The sequence below is a fragment of the Budorcas taxicolor genome, chromosome 4 (assembly GCF_023091745.1).
Source record: "Budorcas taxicolor isolate Tak-1 chromosome 4, Takin1.1, whole genome shotgun sequence".
Taxonomy (NCBI): domain Eukaryota; kingdom Metazoa; phylum Chordata; class Mammalia; order Artiodactyla; family Bovidae; genus Budorcas; species Budorcas taxicolor.
The window spans coordinates 79,521,973-79,541,237 of NC_068913.1; the positions used below are offsets into that span (position 1 = coordinate 79,521,973).

Here is a 19,265-nt window from a genome sequence, read left to right on the forward strand (position 1 = left end):
GGCTTGGAGAATTTTGAGCATTACTTTACTAGCATGTGAGATGAGTGCAATTGTGCGGTAGTTTGAGCATTCTTTGGCATTGCCTTTCTTTGGAATTGGAATGAAAACTGACCTTTTCCAGTCCTGTGGCCACTGCTGAGTTTCCCAAATTTGCTGGCATATTCAGTGCAGCACTTTCACAGCATCATCTTTCAGGATTTGAAATAGCTCAACTGGAATTCCATCACCTCCACTAACTTTGTTTGTAGTGATGCTTTCTAAGGCCCACTTGACTTCACATTCCTGGATGTCTGACTCTAGGTGAGTGATCACACCATCATGATTATCTTGGTCATGAAGATCTTTTTTGTACAGTTCTTCTGTGTATTTTTGCCACTTCTTCTTAATATCTTCTGCTTCTGTTAGGTCCATACCATTTCTGTCCTTTATCAAGCCCATTTTTGCATGAAATGTTCCCTTGGTATCTCTAATTTTCATAAAGGTATCTCTAGTCTTTCCCATTCTGTTGTTTTCCTCTATTTCTTGCATTGATTGCTGAGGAAGGCTTTCTTATCTCTCCTTGCTATTCTTTGGAACTCTGTTTCAGATGCTTATATCTTTCCTTTTCTTCTTTGCTTTTAGAGTTTTCTATATTTACTATCATACCACCTGAAAATAGTGAGTTCTACTTTTTGTTCTTCCAATTTTTGATGTTTTTAAATTTATTTTTCTTATCTGCTTGTGTAGAACTTACAAGACTATTGTAAATAGAAGTGGCAAGAGTGGGCATCTTAGTGTGCTGTTTCTGGTCTTAGAGGAAAATTTTTCAGCACTTCACCACTGAGTATGATGTTGGCTATGGGTTTGTCATAAATGGCCTTTATTATGTTGGGATATGTTCCTTCTACACCAACTCTGATAAGAGTTTTTTATCAGAAATGGATTTTTAAAAGACTTGACAAAAAGATTTTGTCAGGTTCTTTCTCTGCATCTATGGAAATGCTCATGTGCTTTTTATCCTTCCTTTTGTTAATACAGTGTATCACATTGATTGATTTGTGGATATTTCAACCATCCTTGCATTTCTGGACTGTATCTCCCTTGATCACGGTAAAGTGAAGTGAAGTGAAGTCGCTCAGTCGTGTTCAACTCTTTGCAACCCCATGGTCTGTAGCCTACCGGGCTCCTCCGTCCATGGGATTTTCCAGGCAAGAATACTGTAGTGGGTTGCCATTTCCTTCTCCAGGGGAACTTCCCGACCCAGGGATTAAACCCGGGTCTCCTGCATTGTAGGCGGACGCTTTACCATCTGAGCCACAAGGGAAGCCCTTGATCATGGTATATGATCCTTTTAAGCTATTGTTAAAGTTTATTTGTTAATATTTTATTGAGCATTTTAAATTTATATTCATCAGAGATACTGGCCTGTAATTTTCTTTTTTTCTTTTTGTAGTGTCTTTGGTTTTGGTATCAGGGTAATGGTAACCTTACAGAATGAATTTGGGAGTATTCCTGCCTCTTCAAATTTTTAGAATAAAATACCTAGGAATAAACTTAACCAACGAAGTGAAAGACCTATAACTCTGAAAACTATAAAACACTGAAGGAGGAAATTGAAGATGATACAAAGAAATGGAAAGATATCCCATGTTCATGGATTGGAAGAATTAATATTGTTAAAATTTCCATACTACTCAAAGCAATATACTGAGTCAATGCAATCTCTTTCAAAATACCCATGACATTTTCCCCATAACTAGAATAAATAATTCTAAAATGTATATGGAACCACAAAAGACAGAAACAATCTTGAAAAAAGAACAAAGGTTTCAAGCTCCCTGACTTCAGACTATTCTACAAGCTACTCAAAATAGCATGGCAGTGGCACAAAAACAGACACACAGATCAATGGAACAGAAGTAAAAGCTCAGAAATGGACTCATGCACTTATGGTAGATTCATTTATGACAAAGAAGACAAGAATTTACAATGGAGAGGAAAGATAGTCTTTTCAATAAATGATGCCAGGAAAACTGGATAGCTACTTGTAAAAAAAATGAAATTAGATCATTCACTAACATTGTATACAAAAATCAGCTTAAAATGGATTAAAGACCTAAATGTAAGACCTAAAACAAACAAACAAAAATTTTAGAAGAGAATATAGGCAGAGCACGCTAACATAAATTGTAGAAATATTGTTTGGGGTCTGTCTCCCAAGGAAGAAGAAACAAAAGCAAAACTAAATAAATGGGACCTAATTAAACTTAAAAGATTCTGCACAGCAAAGGAAACCATTGATAAAATAAAAGACAGCCTACGGAATGGGAGAAAACATTTGCAAATGATATGACTGATAAGAGCTTAATATCCAAAATATATGAAGAGTTCATACAGCTCAATGTTAAAAAAGAAGAATCTGATTTAAAAATGGGTGTAAGACCTGAGTAGATATTCTTCCAAAAAAGATATACAGATGGTCAATAAGCTCAACACTGTTAATCACCAGAAAAGTGCAAGTCAAAACCGTAATGAGACGTCACCTCACTCCTGTCAGAATGGCTAATGTCAAGAGTCTGTGCTGTACTAAGTTGCTTCAGTTAATTCAGACTCTTGCAATCCCATGGATTGTAGCCCACCAGGCTTCTCTGTCCTTGGGATTTCCCAGGCAAGAATACTGGAGTGGATTGCCATTTCCTTCTCCACAAATAGTCTACAAACAACAAACTATGAGGACATGGAGAAAAGAGGACCCTATTACACTGTTGATAGGAACATAAATTGGTGCAGCTACTGTGAAAACACAGTATATGGCAAGCACACACAGAACTGTACAAAAAAGATCCTCAGGACCCAAATAATCACAATGGTGTGATCACTCATCTAGAGCCAGACATCCTGGAATGTGAAGTCAAGTGGGCCTTAGAAAGCATCACTACGAACAAAGCTAGTGGAGGTGATGGCATTCCAGTTGAGCTATTTCAAATCCTGAAAGATGATGCTGTGAAAGTGCTGCACTGAATATGCCAGCAAATTTGGGAAACTCAGCAGTGGCCACAGGACTGGAAAAGGTCAGTTTTCATTCCAATTCCAAAGAAAGGCAATGCAAAAGAATGCTCAAACTACCGCACAATTGCACTCATTTCACATGCTAGTAAAGTAATGCTCAAAATTCTCCAAGCCAGCCTTCAGCCATGAAATTAAAAGACGCTTACTCCTTGGAAGAAAAGTTATATCAACCTAGACAGCATATTGAAAAGCAGAGATGTTACTTTGCCGACTAAAGTCTGTCTAGTCAAGGCTATGGTTTTTCCTGTGGTCAGGTATGGATGTGAGAGTTGGACTGTGAAGAAGCCTGAGCACCGAAGAATTGATGCTTTTGAACTGTGGTGTTGGTGAAGACTCTTGAGAGTCCCTTGGACTGCAAGGAGATCCAACCAGTCCATTCTGAAGGAGATCAGCCCTGGGATTTCTTTGGAAGGAATGATGCTAAAGCTGAAACTCCAGTACTTCGGCCACCTCATGTGAAGAGTTGACTCATTGGAAAAGACTCTGATGCTGGGAGGGATTGGGGGCAGGAGAAGGGGACGACAGAGGATGAGATGGCTGGATGGCATCACTGACTCGATGGACGTGAGTCTGAGTGAACTCCAGGAGTTGGTGATGGACAGGGAGGCCTGGCGTGCTGCGATTCATGGGGTTGCAAAGAGTCGGACACGACTGAGCGACTGAACTCAGCTCAACTGAAGATATGGAAACAACCTAAGTGTCTGTCAACAGATGCACAGATAATAGAGATGTGGTATACACACATACATGCTCGTGCACACGCACACACACACACACACACACCCCATACACTGGATACTACTCAGGCATAAAAAGAAAGAAATTCTGACATTTGCAACAACACGGATGGATATAGAGGTTATTATTCTTAGTGAGGTAAGTCAGAGAGGGAAAAAAATACTGTTATATATGTGATGTATGTTATTACTTATATGTGGAATCTAAAAAATAAAACTAATTAATGAGTATAAGCAGAAATAGACTCTCAGACACAGAAAATAAATATACTTCTGTTTGGTTGCCAGTGGTGATAAGGAAGGGGGGAGTGGCAAGATAGGGGAATGGGATTAAAAGAAATAATCTACTATGTATAAAATGAATAATCAACAAGGATATATTATGACACAGAGAAATATAACTGCTATTTTATGATAATGATAGATGGAGTAAAATCTATAAAAATACTGAATCACTATGCTGTATACCTGAAACTAATATTATATTTTAATTATACTTCAATTAAAAATAAATAAAAGTATATTTTTATTAAAAATCATATAAAATCTGCCATCTTAATTATTTTTTAAATGCACAATTTAGAGGCATTAAGTGCATTCTCATCGTTGTGCGGTCATCACCACTATTCATTTCCTAAAGTTTTTCACTTTCCAAAACTGAAACTATGGTCTCATTAAAAGAAATAACTCCTCATTCTCTCTCTCCTCTGCCTCGCCCCCAAGTTCCTGGTAACCTCTATTCTACTTTCTATCTCTATTAATATGACTGTTTTAGATATCTCAGATAAAAACTGTATGCAATTAAGGTCAATGTAAGCTTTATTTTAAATGAAAGAATTAATATACGTTCCATTAACAGGAAAGTATTCAAATCTTATTTTGTCTATTTAATCCATTGAACTGATGGATATAAAACACATTTTCCTATTTTCTGCATTTCATTTCCTTTGCAGTTCTTTTATTTTTCTTTATATAATATGTATCTCGTTCTTTGGCTCATAATGTATACATGATTATCGTAATTTAACTGTGCCATTGATGAATATAAAATCTTTCTTTGACCTCATTTTAAGGATTTAGGTTTCAACTCTCCTTTGTATGATATTAATATACCAACACTGTTTTTTCTGTTATTGTTTTCATACTATATTAATATTTATTCTTTTACTATTAAACATTCTAAATGATCTCTTAGGTATGTCTTTTTTAAAGCTGTATTTGTTTGCTATCAAATCTGATAGTAGCTCCTTTTGGTAAGGAGATACCATTCCCTATGTGGAGTACCAAGTTTGTAAGGAGTAACAAGTTTATCCTATTTCCACTTGCTGCCACAACTGTTATGCTTGGCTTTACTGTTGTAATTTTATTTTTAATATTCTAATTTTCTTTGCTTCCTTGTGGATTCTTCTGTGTGTTTTTGATACAAACACTGTATTTTGTTTGATTTTATCTTTTGTAGGAATTCAAGAGGGAAAAATCTTGCTTTAAATGGTACAATGATTGCCTTTTAAGTTTGTCAAGCAACTATATTTAGCCTTTGTTTTTCAAATTATCCACTTGACCTCCCCTTCCACCCACTAGGAACTTAGTACCACTTTCCTTGCCCTGCTCACCTACCCACTTTTTGTTTCCTCATCTTTTTTTTTCCAGTGATTTTCACTTATTTTATTCTTAGTAATAAAGTTTTTTCTATCTCATACATGATTGAACACATATTTTGCTTTAAAATTAACAGTCACTATTGAAGAAACAATGGTTTATTATTCTAATCAAGTGACCAAGCTGCTGAATCTTAAGGCCTCAACAAGTGTTGCATCTTATTATTTTCATTGAACAATAAGACCTTGTATTTTGACTATTCCTGTATATATCAATGTTGTTTCTCCAGTGGTTTCCATTTGCCAGGTTTAACATGGTGGCTACTACTTTCAGGGGATTCTATCAGGTGAATCCTCATTTCCACTGCAATAGCTGTTGGCAATCTTTCATCGAAAGTCCATCCATTAGGACCTCTCTATAATGGCTGGCCAAGGAGTCCTGTTTTGGCAGCTAGGGCTCCATTCTGCTGAATATGATATTCCTGAAATCTCATAGATATTTGTTGAGTCATTTTTAAATACTTCTGTAAGCACTGTTCTGAACAGGTGGTCTCTTCAGGTTTTACTTCTTTTCTTGTAAAGTCTTTAACACAGTCCAAAAAGCAGGTTTCTATACATTTACTGTAGGTTCCAAGAAATTCCTTAAAATATTTTATCTGATTAGATTCTAGTATTTGTGCAGCCATATTTTTTTGGTACATTATTAGTCACATTTTTTGATGCATGAGTTTCCTTTCTGTTCTGGAAAAGTAGTTGTCCAATCTTTGCTTGAATGTCTCCAGTAAGGCTTGATTTCTTACTTAAGGATAGGCTCTTGCATCTGACACCATAAGAGCCTGGGGGGCTATGTTGCCAGTCAACTCTCTGTCTCCTCATCTTTTTAATTCTGGTCCAGGGATACTGATCCAAATTGTTCTTATACAAGTATTCCATTTTTATTATACACATTTTCCCATACTTTATTGAGCTTTTTCAATACAAAGCATTATAATTTTAAAGCAATTATTTACATTTATATTTGTGCATTTGATTGATTTAAATACCCATCACCAAAGTTTTTTAATGCTATGATTTTCCTATTATTGATTTTCTCTTCTGTATCATTTGTGAGCCATCTGGAGAACGGCTTTTGCTTTTTCCTTAGGGCAGGCAAAAGAGCAGGGTGAGCCCTGAAGTCTTGCACATGAGGTTTTCTCCCTACTGTCGTTATACTTCAATAACAATTTTTTCTGGAAATAGGATTATTGAGCTGAAGTCTTTCTCATCAATAACCTGTAGTCATTGTTCTGTGGATTTCTACACTTTGGTTTTATGGATGCGAAGTTTGAGGTTTGTCTGATTTTTAATTCTTTTGTAAATGACTTTCATATTATCATAGCTGTATACTGATAAGATTTTTAAAGTCTCGATTTAAAGACATTCCAGAGTAGCATTTATTTTAATTAATTTTACTGTAACTCAGTGAGTCCAATTAATCTTCCCATCTGAACAATCTGTTGTAGATCAAAGCTTTATTTTCAATATTTAATTAATAATTTCATATTTATAGTTAATATTTACTTATTGCGACTGTATCTATTGGAGAAGGCAGTGGCACCCCACTCCAGTACTCTTGCCTGGGGAATCCCATGGACGCAGGCGCCTGGTAGGCTTCAGTTCATGGGGTCGCTATTATTTTAATTTCTTCTTCAAGAATATCTAGAAGCCTTTCATCCAACAGAGACTTAGTGAGGGCCAGCTAATGTGCCAGACACTATTCTAGGCCCTTAGAAGTTTCATCAGTGAGCAACACAAAGACCCCTGCTCTCAAAGAGCTTAAAATTCTGCCAGGAGAAACGGACAAAACAGTACATAGAACAAACATGTAAACTATACAGTGGAGCACACAGGCAAGGGAAATTAAGGGAGTTTGTGATATTTAATTGGTTCTTGCTGAGACAGTGAGATACATTTTTTTCTTTTTCTGGTTTTCATTTTTTTTTTTCACTTTATCCTTCACTGGTTGCAAAAGGGTACCTTCTCTGTGCTTTGGGGGCTGCTTCCATGTTCATATTCTATACCCAGGATTCGATTTTACACAGTGTCATTTCTTTTCTCTTTTATCCTTATACTGTTACATTTTGTTGTTTCATGAAACCTTAAACCGTTTATCTAGCCCACATTCCTTTTCTAGTTTTTAACTGTAGCAAGAACACTTAACATGAGTTTTCCTTTCTAACGAATGTAAAGTGCCAAAAAATAAAAGAAAAAAATTTAAAGTGCATAAACTACAGTACTGTTAACTATAGGCACAATATTGGATAGCTCATCTCTAGAACTTATCTTGCATAACTAAAACTCTATTCCTGTTGAACAGAAACTCCCTACTTCCTCCTGCCCCCATCCCTCGGCAACCACCATTTTACTGTTTCTATGAGTTTGACTGTTTTAGATCTCTCATATAAATGGAATAATGCAGTCTTTGTCCTGTGATAGCTAATTTCATTTAACACAATGTCTTCCAGCTTCATCCATGTTGCAGTATGTCAGAATACTCTTCTTTTTAGAGGGTAAATAATACTCCCTTGTATATGTATATACCACATTTTCTTTATTCACTCATCCATGAAGAGACATTTAGGCTGCTTCCATATCTTTGCTATTTGATTAATGCTGCAAAACCCACAGTAGTGCAGATACTTCTGAGATTTTGAGTTCAGCTCTTTTGAATCAATACCCGGAGTAGGATTGCTAGATCCTGCGCTGGTTCTGTTTTCTTGTGTCTGCTCTCCTCTGGCTTGTTTGCTATGTGTGGGTTCTTCTTGCTCAATATAAGTCATGCGTTCTTGTGCCATTGTGTATATGATAAACAGATATCTTTAAAGTACTTATTTCTATTTTCTGAAGAAAATTATACTAAAAGATATGCTTTTTCTCAAGATAAAGATTCTGTTTCCTTCATGAAGCAGGTCTTCAGAGGCCTCTTATTACTTTGTTGTTATGTGTATATTCCTTAGTAGAGGCCACCTCCATCTCACACCTGTCCTACTGCCTGAGCCCCACCACCTCCTGGATGATGACCATCCTCCACAGCTCAACCCTGGAGCCAACTTGAGCCTCACATGCAATCTCTATTGCTGTTGGGCAGAGGCTGTGTCCACCTTCTCCAGGTTTTCAAGATGACAGGTGAGTCAGATGCCATTTGGTCTTCCTTGCGGGGATGATGTGCATTCAAAGGCACCAAACAGCACAGACCAGCCCTCCTCTTCCTACATGGTGCACCCTGAAAGTGAAGGCTGTTGACTCTGAACGTGTTGCCAAAGTGAGAAGCATGTTGGCTGAGTGAGAAACCACAAGATGGTCCAGTGTTCTGGAACTCGCTCTGTTTCTTTTGTATAGAAAGCATGTTTCCCACACCATGTTTCACTGTCATTCTCCCAGGGGAGGCCACATCTGGTAAATAAGAGTAGATTCTGTCTATAGTGGTTTTCCCACTACACAAGCCGCCCCCTGACAAGTTCATCCCTGACTGCAGAGCTGGTCATAGAGATTCATTGTACTGACGGACTTGCATCAATTAGAGGGCACAATCTTTCCTCCCATATTTCAGAGGGCTCAGGTACTGGGACACGACAAAGTGTGGGAGAGGGGTTTCTGGTTCCCAGGGCACTGTGAAGCCCCATCAGCCGACTTTGGGGAACTGTGGTTTTGCATGGCCATAAGCACAGACGAAGAGAGCGGAATGATGCAGTTTCCTGTTGAGACACGTGTTTGCTGGGAAGACTTCTGATTCTTTTGACACTAGAGGAGGGAAGGAGTCTCTCTACTAAAGTTTATAAAAGATTACACAGTTTATAAAAGATTCCTCGGTAGCCTGTCTGACCTGTCCTATAAATACATGAAAGTGATTGATGGTGATTAAGAAACAGCATTCTTGCTTTAGCTGACTCAGCTAGGCTTCTACAGCATCCCTGGGAAAGACTAGTTTTGGTTAATGCCACACAAAAGCAAACTGCAAGCCAGTAACACTTCATTGGCCCAATTCACCCTGTTTTAATGAGACCTGAAGGCTTATTAGGGAAATCACAATGAATAATTTAATAATGTCACTCCCATTTAACTAATAATTTAATCCTCTGAGAGGGAACTAAGGAGGCAAAACAATAGAAAGGTCACTGAATAGAATCTGGTTTCACGTTCCAAATCTAAATTAAGAAATATGGAGCCTGTAGTTCTCAACTGGGTGTGATACTGTCCCCCAACCCCCCTCCCCACCCAGAGGACACATAGCAACGTCGCCACTTGGTGGAGGTGCTATTAGCATCAGTGGGCAGAAGTCAGGGACGTTTGGAAACATTCTAAACATCAAAAGACAGAAATCCCAATGCCGATAATTACCCTCCCTTCTGCCTGGTGGCCTATAGCGCGTCTCAGGAACAGGCTTTGATCTCCTCATCAACCTCCCTCCTCACCTGCTCACGGGTCTTCACCTTCTGATGTAAGGCCCCAGCAGCAGTCATGCTCACCTTTCCCTGCTGGTCTGTTTTGATCTCCCAGCCCCGGGGCAATTCCAGCCGCGTGTCTGCAAACATGTTGATGAAATTCACCAAGTCTCGGTTGTGCTGGTAGCGTTCGAAGTTACGCGCATCGCGCCGGACTTTGAGGATCATGTGCTTCAAGCAGGTGCTACTGGTGAAGACTCGGTAGGCACTCTGAGACGGGGTCCAGGGAGATGGGGAAGGCAGTGGGGATTAGGAGAAACACAGACCAAGCATACTTTGAGCACCTTAATGAGATGCAATGTGGTTGCTACACAGGGATTTATTGTGAGCCTTGAGGAGGAGGCCTTGGAAGCAGAGACCTTGCTCCAGAAGTAACCTGCCCACTGCGAACACACATGGACCTCTTTGCAATCTGACTCTACCACTGCTCCAGCATCCTAGGACACTGTCCAACTCCCCTGCATCTCAAGTTCCCCTCCCCTCCGCCCTCCCCAACCCACTCTGCCCCAGCCTGGTTCTGCTCCCCTGAATCTCCTTCTGACTCTCTGAGCATCTCCTCCCTTTCCTCCCTTTGCTCCCTGGTTCCTTCTCTGACAGCACAGGTTCATCCTTGGTCTTCTTCAAAGTGTTGAAAGTGAAAGTTGCTCAGTTGTGTCCACCTCTTTATAACCTCATGGACTATACAGTCCATGGAATTCTCCAGGCCAGAATACTGAAGTGGGTAGCCTTTCCCTTCTCCAGGGGATTGCTCCTCTATTCATCTATATAACAGGGAGTATTAGTTAAAGTTCCCTGTGAATTTTAGGGCTGACCTTCAACGGTCTGCCACTCCTTTCTATGTACAAATGTGACTGTTTGTAGGGGCTGGAAGATGAGAAGAGATGAAGAAAGTTCAGGAGTTTCTAGTTGTGCCACATAACCATTTTATGCCACCTGGGGCTGGTGGGTGTGTGTGGTTCAAGGAAAGACTGTTAGTAGCCAGAGCAGGCTGGGGAACAGCTCAGAGAGCACCACTGTGTAGCATTTTTGTCCTGCTTCGTGACTCACCCCTGTCTCACTGGGCAGCAGCTCTTGATCTAATCACTAGATGTCCAAGAGGTTTCCTAAATATAACCTGCTCAAAAACTAGACCCTCCTCCCCTGCCACAGCTCCCATCACCTAATCAAACTACTGTCGAACAGGGACACTTCACTCAGGGGCACAAAGCAGAAAGGACTCAGACTTTCTTGGGTCCTCACCCTCCATCCCCCTCAATCATGGTGGTCCCAAGCATGATTGATTCCCTGAAGAAATATCTCCTAAGCTGAGTTGTTCTTTCCCTGCTCCCAGACCCTTTCTTAGGGAAGCCCTTGATTATTGCTCACTTAAGCACTGGAACCAGGCTCTGGTCTTAACCTCTCAGTCCCTCTCCCACAATGCTACCTGAGAAAATCACCTCTCAGACTGTGTAATGATGATAATGTCTGAGACTGCAGCTGGGTCTGGTTGCCTGCTGAGGTAGATCCAGGCTCCTTTCCATGATGTAACAGGTAATTTGCTGCTATTCTCCACCCTCTCTTCCCACCTCTGCCTGTCACCATGCTCCGGCTCCACTGGACCCAGTCCCAGGCTGAGTCCTTTCTCCCACTGCCTGGAGCCTCTGCCCTGTCAACTTTCAACGTTCAGGACTCAATCTCCTCAGGACTGCTCCCTGAGTGTCCAGAGCATCACGTGTGTTCCAGGGCACGTTGTTCCTCCCAGAGGACAGCTATGTCCTATCACATTAGACTCATCTTTGCACGTCTGCTGCCCAACAAAATGCGGGAGCTTCTGCTGATCAGGTGTCACCCTAATCTGTCTTTACATCTAGCACCTAGATCTGTGCCTGAACCGCAGGAAACACATGTCAAATGAATATCAGGATATCAGGGGGACTTCCCAGGTGGACTTCCCTGGTGGCTCAGATGGTAAAAGCGTCTGCCTATTGCCTGGAAAATCCCATGGACAGAGGAGCCTGGTGGACTACAGTCCACAGGGTAGCAAAGAGTCGGACATGACTGAGCGACTTCACTACTACTACTACTACAATGTGGGAGACCCAGGTTCAATCTCTGGGTCGAGAAGATCCCCTGGAGAAGGAAATGGCAACCTACTCCAGTACTCTGGCCTGGAAAATCCCATGGACAGAGGAGCCTGGTAGGCTACAGTCCATGGGGTCGCAAAGAGTTGGACACGACTGAGTGACCTCACTTCACTCCCAGGTGGCACTAGTGGTAAAGAACTGGTCTGCCAACACAGGAGACTTAAGACTTGGGTTCGATCCCTGAGTTAGGAAGATCCCCTGGAGGAGGGCATGGCAACCTACTCCAGTATTCTTGCTTAGAAATCCCATGGACAGAGGAGCCTGGCAGGCTACAGTCCACAGGGTCGCAAAGAGTCAGACACGACTGAGCGACAGAGCATGCATGCATGCCGATATCATGTCATTGCTTTCTTGACAATACCAAAAAAAAAACAAAAAAAAAGAGAGAGAGAGAGAGAAAGCTAAATATATAAAAATCACATTAAATGAACCATAAGCAGGGAGTCAGACACAACTGAAGTGACTTAGCAGCAGCAGCAACAGCAGGTTATTTGATAAACTAATTATATGAAAAGGAAACCTATTTATCTATTTTAAACTTTCTTTAATGAAAGTGATTTTATAAAATGATTCAGGTTGAAGGGAATCTGTCAATTCCCTAATTTTGTCCCTTAAAAATTTTAACTATAATAAAAATGCACCTTTGTTTCCAAATACTTTCACTGACATTCACCCATTTGAATCTAACAAAAACCCAAAGAAGATATAGCATTTCTAAATCTAGCTTTTCTCCTTTTGGGGGAGACTCACAGAGAACAAAAAGGAACCATCTTTTTTCTCTTCCTGTTCCCTGCTCCCACCCCTCACCCCACCCACCCCACCCCCTTGCCTGAGTGAGAATGCTATCCTCTTTAATCTGTCCAATGACTTTGCAAAGTTGCGTTTCGGGTCTTGCCAGAAGCCAGGCCAGGGTGCCTCTGTGTGTGGGAACACTCACATAATTGGCGTGCAGTACAGTAAAGAACTCAGGGTTGGTGATGAATTTGACCGCTGGAGACTGTAGCAGCAAGGTGATTTTTTGTGAATTCACTGGAGAAAGTGACCCATCTCTTCTCAGATCTGGAAGAAGTAAAACAAAGCAACTGAATGCATTGGAAAAAGATCGTTTCAGTTAGAGGACTTCTCTTTTGTGGCACTGGCAGCCTACAAGCCTTCACCAGCACTGCTGGAGAGGACTGTTGTTTCAAATGGTGATCCAACCAGTGTCACAGTGACGGCCAGGTGTCCCATCACTGTGTCTCAGTTGAGACTCAGTATTTCCCAGAGTACTCCAGTGTAACTTCAGCTGGATCAAGTCCTCGAATAACATCCCTTTTATCCCAATGAATTTTTCTTATTTTCCTTACAAGTTGCTCACCATAGCTATGTCAGTTTGTTTGCAGAAAGGATCACAATCCTTCCTCTCCCTTCATCCCCATCACTCTGGGACTTTGCAGCCTCTCCCCACGTTAAATCAAGCTGGCCTTGAGTTTTGCTTTAACCAACAAAATTTGCCAGAGGTTCTGAGCCAGGGTTTGGAGAGGCCTGTAGGTCCCTACTTACTTTCTCTCCCTCATCATGAGAACAGCCTGTACAAGATGAAAAGCCATGGGGAGCAGGGACAAGCCACCCTGGCTGAGGCCACTTCAGGCCAGCCAGCCTGCAGCCTATTCCACAGCTGACTAAGGAGGCACATGTGAGCCCAGTGCCCTGAGGAATTACCTGGCAGAGCTCAGCTCAAACTGCCCACCTGCAGAACTGGGGTGGGGGGAGGTTAACGCATGGCTGTGAGCTTCAGATACTAAGCTTTGGGATAATTTGTTATACAGCAAATGCCAACAGATCCAATACCAAACTCCAAAAGGAATTTTCTCTTCCTTTTCCCTCATATTTCCAATTACTCCACCACCTTACCAAATCTCTCTTAGCAGTCAAAGGAATTAATAATAGAAAAACCTTAACTAGTCAGTTTAGTTAATGTATCTGATAAAATGATTAGAATGGAGGCAATTAAAATTGTTGGTGGAACTATGTATGTGTATTTAAAAGAGGCCATGAAAGTATCCATCCTTCTGCTTTTCAGAGAGAGCGGAGACCTACAGGACGCGAAACACGTGGCTATTTGCTCAGACTGTTCTATACCTGTCATCTGCCATCATTTACCCAATTTAAGAGATTTGGATTATCAGGATGTCGCTGTGATAATCTTATGCTATTACAGGTATAAAAAATAGAAACCAATGTTTTCATTGAAGACAACTTTATGGTGATCAAAGGGGCAAGGAGCAGGGGAGGGCTAAATTAGGAGTTTTGGGTTAATCACTATATAGATGCTTCCCTGGTGGCTCAGACAGTAAAGAATCCGCCTGCAATGTGGGAGACCTGGGTTCGATCCCTGGGTTGGGAAGATCTCCTGGAGATGGGCATGGCAACCCACTCCAATATTCTTGCCTGGAGAATTCCATGGACAGAAGAGCCTGGCCAGCTACAGTCCCTAGGGTCACAAAGAGTTGGACACAACTGAGCGACTAAACACATATATAATATAATAAAATATAACATAATATATAACAGGGATCTACTGTATAGTAGAGGGAATTATATTCAATATCTTACAACAGTCAATAATGAAAAAGAATATATATGTGTAAAACTGAATCACTTTGCTGTACACCTGAAACTAACACAATATTGTAAGTCAAAGGCAATGGCACCCCACTCCAGTACTCTTGCCTGGAAAATCCCATGGACAGAGGAGCCTGGTAGGCTGCAGTCCATGGGGTCACTGAGAGTCGGACACGACTGAGCAACTTCACTTTCACGCACTGGAGAAGGAAATGGCAACCCACTCCCGTGTTCTTGCCTGGAGAATCCCAGAGACGGGGGAGCCTGGTGGGCTGCCGTCTATGGGGTCACACAGAGTCGGACACGACTGAAGTGACTTAGCAGCAGCAGCATACTTCAGTTAAAAACAAACAGAAAAGAAGCCAATCTCAGGCTTTTCGAGTATTTATATCTGAGTTCCACTCAAGCACATTCAAAGAAATGAACACCAGGCCCCCTAGTGGGTGCTGATGGTATTTGGTAAAAAATTTTCCTGAGTGGTGGTGTATTTAAAATCATAAGACCAATGGAAAACCTCTTTACTGCCAGGTTCCTCTCTCAGCAGGGGACTGTATTGATATTTTATTCTAAATACAAACAAGTCTTATTCCTATTGTTGTCACGTGGCTCCTTGGAAGGAGACCTTGAATTCTTATTGCATCTTTTACTTACAAGTGGAAAACATCCTTAGGACACCAATAAATAAATTTACACAATAAGAAATGATTAAGACACTGAAAAAAAATCACCTTGATGCACAAGTACAAGTTCTCTTCACTGTGAGTCCACTTTTCCTTTACATTGCTGGTGAGACACTTCTGTCTGTTTTTACCCTGCTGGTGCCAAGCATCTTTCTCCTCCTGGATTTTGCCCACCTCCCTGCTTTCCCTTATCCACCTTCCATCCCATTGGTATTCACTGGCCATACCTAAGCTTGAAGATTCAGCCTCTGAGTCACTCCCACCTCCTCCACCGCCTCCTGCTGGAACTGGATCACAAATTTGGCTACCAGAATCTTCTTCAGGCCTCTCTGTAGCAATGGTTCGCTGAATATTTTGATACCTTTGCATCAGAAAGTGAAAAGACAGGAGTTAACTTTGGTTTGTTGGCTTGTTGAGGGGCTGATGCTCTGAGTCAGGTAAGTGGGAAAATTTGTAAAGCATTGTCTTGGATGTCAAGAAATGTCAGGAGAGAAGTGCTCAAAATTTTCCCAAGATACTTAATTTGCAAGACAAGTATCTCTAGGTGATTTGACTTCATTTTGTTTTGTAAACTATGATGAGTTTCAAGTATGGTGACTTAAAAAAAAAATCAACACACAAAAAATCATTATAAAAAACAGCCTCTGCCCTGCGTTAAATGAAATTGGACTGAGTCTAAAATAATGGTGTGGGAAGGAACTTAAAAATATTACAACTAAGATATCAAATCACGTCTCTTTGATGGTGATAAGTCTACAAACAAAAAGTTCTACTTGTTTTTATTTGACAGTTAACTGGTATGACTAGGAAAGTGAAAGAAAGTGAAAGGGGCTTCCCTGGTGGTGCAGAGGTTAAAGCGTCTGCCTGCAATGTGGGAGACCTGGGTTCGATCCCTGGGTTGGGAAGATCCCCTGGAGAAGGAAATGGCAACCTACTCCAGTATTCTTGCCTGGAGAATCCCATGGACGGAGGAGCTTGGTGGGCTACAGTCCACAGGTCGCAGAGTTGGACACGACTGAGCGACTAGGAAGTACGACTAGGAATGACTAGGAAGGAGTGTGCAAAGATTATACACTAAAAGGTGCAAACTAATATATATAGAATGGACGAGCAACAAGGGCCTACTCTATAGCAGGGGGAACTATATTCAATATCCTGTGATAAGCCAGAATGAAAAAGAATATATATATATACACACACACACACACGTAGAGCTGAGTCACTTTGCTGTACAGCAGAAATTAACTGAATATCATAAATCAACCATACTTCAATACATAACATTTTTAAACATTAAAAACAAAAACACTGGCAGACAAATAAATGCTTTCAGCTTATATGAAGTTTCCTTTGAGTTTTCTTCCCAAGTTGGAGAATGAGTCAGTAGGCCAATCAGTCACCTAACTGGGTCCTTACTAAATATTCACTGACTCTTCCAATGGGGCCTGCTCTGTGCTGGACTTTCAGACCAGAGAGAAGACTGGAATATGACCTCACTCTCTGAACACTCACAGTCAGGACAGAGCAAAAAAGGGAAAGGCATGTAGACCATGACTCTGGTGATGTGGACATGATGCCCTATGTGTATTAGAGTTATGAATAGGGACAAGGAGACACCCAAGGCATGTATCTTCTGAAGCCAGTGTATGGACGTATCAGGGAGCTAGGAGGGAAGGTACACAGAGGAAATAAAACATGCCAAAGACTTCACCTGAGAGAACTCTGAGAAGCTTGGTGGTGGCACCAGGATGTGTAGGCACTGGGCAGGGCCATGGAATCAGCACAGTGGCAGAAAGCACCTAGGAGGTGCCAGCACTGGTGGAACATTGTTCTCTAGGCCCAGAGTTACATCAGAATCACTTACAGGGTTGGTGAAAACAGGCTGCCAGGCTCCACTCCCAGAGTCTCTCTGACTCAATAGGTCTGGGGATGGAGTGATGGGAGGCAAGCACGTGCATTTCTAACTAGTTCCTAGGTGATGCAGCCGCTGCTGCTGGTCCAGGGATTGACTTTGAGAACTGCTGCTGTAGGGACTGGACAGCTGCTGGGAAAGAGGCAGAGTCAGCTCTACACTGACCCCCACCTATGTGGAGTGCATGCGAGGAGAAAAGCCTGGAGTCGGGGAGAGCAGCTGAGAACTACCGCATCGGTCCAGGCTGGAGATGCTGAAGCCTGGACCCAGGCAGGCGTGGTGTATCATGCTGGTCTCTTAGGATGCTTCTGGGGGAGGGGAACACCCACATATTGTAGGGATACTAAGATCACCTACGCCTGCCTGCCTAAACCTCCCTGCCTGCCTCAACTACATCTGCCTAAACTACACCGAAAGTATACCTGCCTGCCTAAGCCTCACTGTGTTTCGTATGCAGGTGTCCAGCTGTCTTGTTCCTCTTTGCTTTGCTTCCTTCCTCCGTCCTGTGGGACCCTGACTTTGCCTGATGTCTCTCAGCCCACTGGTGCACAGGACAGGAATTCTGCCTCCCTTTTCCTCCTGGCACAGTAGGAACGAGAGAAGGGACTGAACTTAAGAGATCTTTAGCAGCCAAACTGTAATAACTTTACATGTAGACTTAACAGGATTGGGGGCCTGGATATGGAAGCTGGAGAAGAGGGAAGGAGGGCTTCCGCTTAGAGCAGGTGGGTGGAGGCACCAGCCATGAGGAAGACCAGGTGAGATGGGCAGGTTGGCAGGAAGACTTTGGTGTGGATTTGGACAGGCTGATCTGGAGGTTCCAGAGGTCACACCAATGACCACAGTCAGGGGAGCGTTGCTATGTGGGTCATGTGCTCAGAGAAGAGATGTGGCAGTGGAGGAACAAGTGTGAAGAGAAGGGGGACCAGCATCTGGGGAGCAGCGAGTAGCCAGTGCAATCCAAGGTAGGGGCTTGGGAGATATTGTCACACAGACAGGGTCTTCTGTGGTGGCATTCCGAAGATCAGTGACCTTTCTTTGACCTTTAAAGAGGAGTTCTGGGGACTTGCCTGGTGATCCAGTGGTCTTAAGATGCTACACTTCCACTGCTGGGGGCAGAGGTTTAATCCCTATTGGGGGAACGAAGATCCTTCATGCTGCTTGGCCAAAAATAATACATAAATTAAATAAAAAGGAGTTTTGTTTTCTACTGTGGTTTCCAGACTACCTGCCAGAGTGATAATTTGGGTGATTATTATAATTACAGAAACTGGAGCAAAACTGAAACCTGCATTTGTAACAAATCTTCAGATGGTATTATCTACATTCAGATGGTATTATCTACATACTCACTGGTCTGAGGTTTTATTTTATCTAAGGAGACTTAGCCACTCCTTCCTGACACCTGGCAGAATGATGGCTTTGCCTGCAGCAGTTAGTGGGAGGCATTCCTGAGAAGGCCTCTTACGAGAAAATGTGGAAGGACAGGAATGAGCAAAGCAGCAGAGAGAGAAAGGCTTATGTGTGTTTAGCCCCCACATGTCTGTGGCAGGGAGGATGTAGGGAAGGTGCAGGCTGTTTGTCTGTGATGTTCCTGAGTTCTTGCTGGGACTCAAGTAGTGTGGCCTTGGGCAGGGGTGGGGGGTTACTCAGTGAGCCGGTGAGAAGCTGCCCAAGGGTGTAACCTTGACCTGGGGGAGGAGTGAGGCCTGCCAAAGGCCAAAGGACCTGCTGTCAGAGGATCCCCTAAGCGGCTCAAGGCAGGCTGCATTTTCCAAAAGTGACTCAACTATATTTTTTGGTCCACAAGCTCTTCTAGAATCTTACCATTCTCCTGTTAACATTAAGAGGCTGAATCAGTGTCCCCTTCCCTTCAAGCTGGGAAGGTCTTGTGGCTTCCTGGATGAATAGACAATAATGAAAGTGACAAGTGTGATGGAATAAATACAGGAGCCATGCTGTGAGGATGCCCAGGCAACACGGAGAGTCCACACGCAGGTGCTCAGGGCGACAGTCACAGCCAGGGCCCCAGCCAACAGCTGGTGTCCACCTCGAGATATGTGCCTCTCCAGCCCAGCCACC

General features: G+C 42.2%; 1 protein-coding gene across 1 annotated transcript in view; it reads right to left on the reverse strand.

Annotated features, from left to right (window-relative positions):
• HECW1 (HECT, C2 and WW domain containing E3 ubiquitin protein ligase 1) overlaps positions 1–19,265 on the reverse strand; it is a 255,395-nt gene that overhangs the window by 87,749 nt on the left and 148,381 nt on the right. Inside the window, exons 11-13 of the mRNA XM_052638688.1 lie at positions 15,499–15,632; positions 12,925–13,046; positions 9,889–10,074 (exon numbers count right to left, since the gene is read on the reverse strand). Of these exons, the coding sequence (XP_052494648.1) occupies positions 9,889–10,074; positions 12,925–13,046; positions 15,499–15,632 (442 nt within the window). The remainder of the gene's footprint in view (positions 1–9,888; positions 10,075–12,924; positions 13,047–15,498; positions 15,633–19,265) is intronic.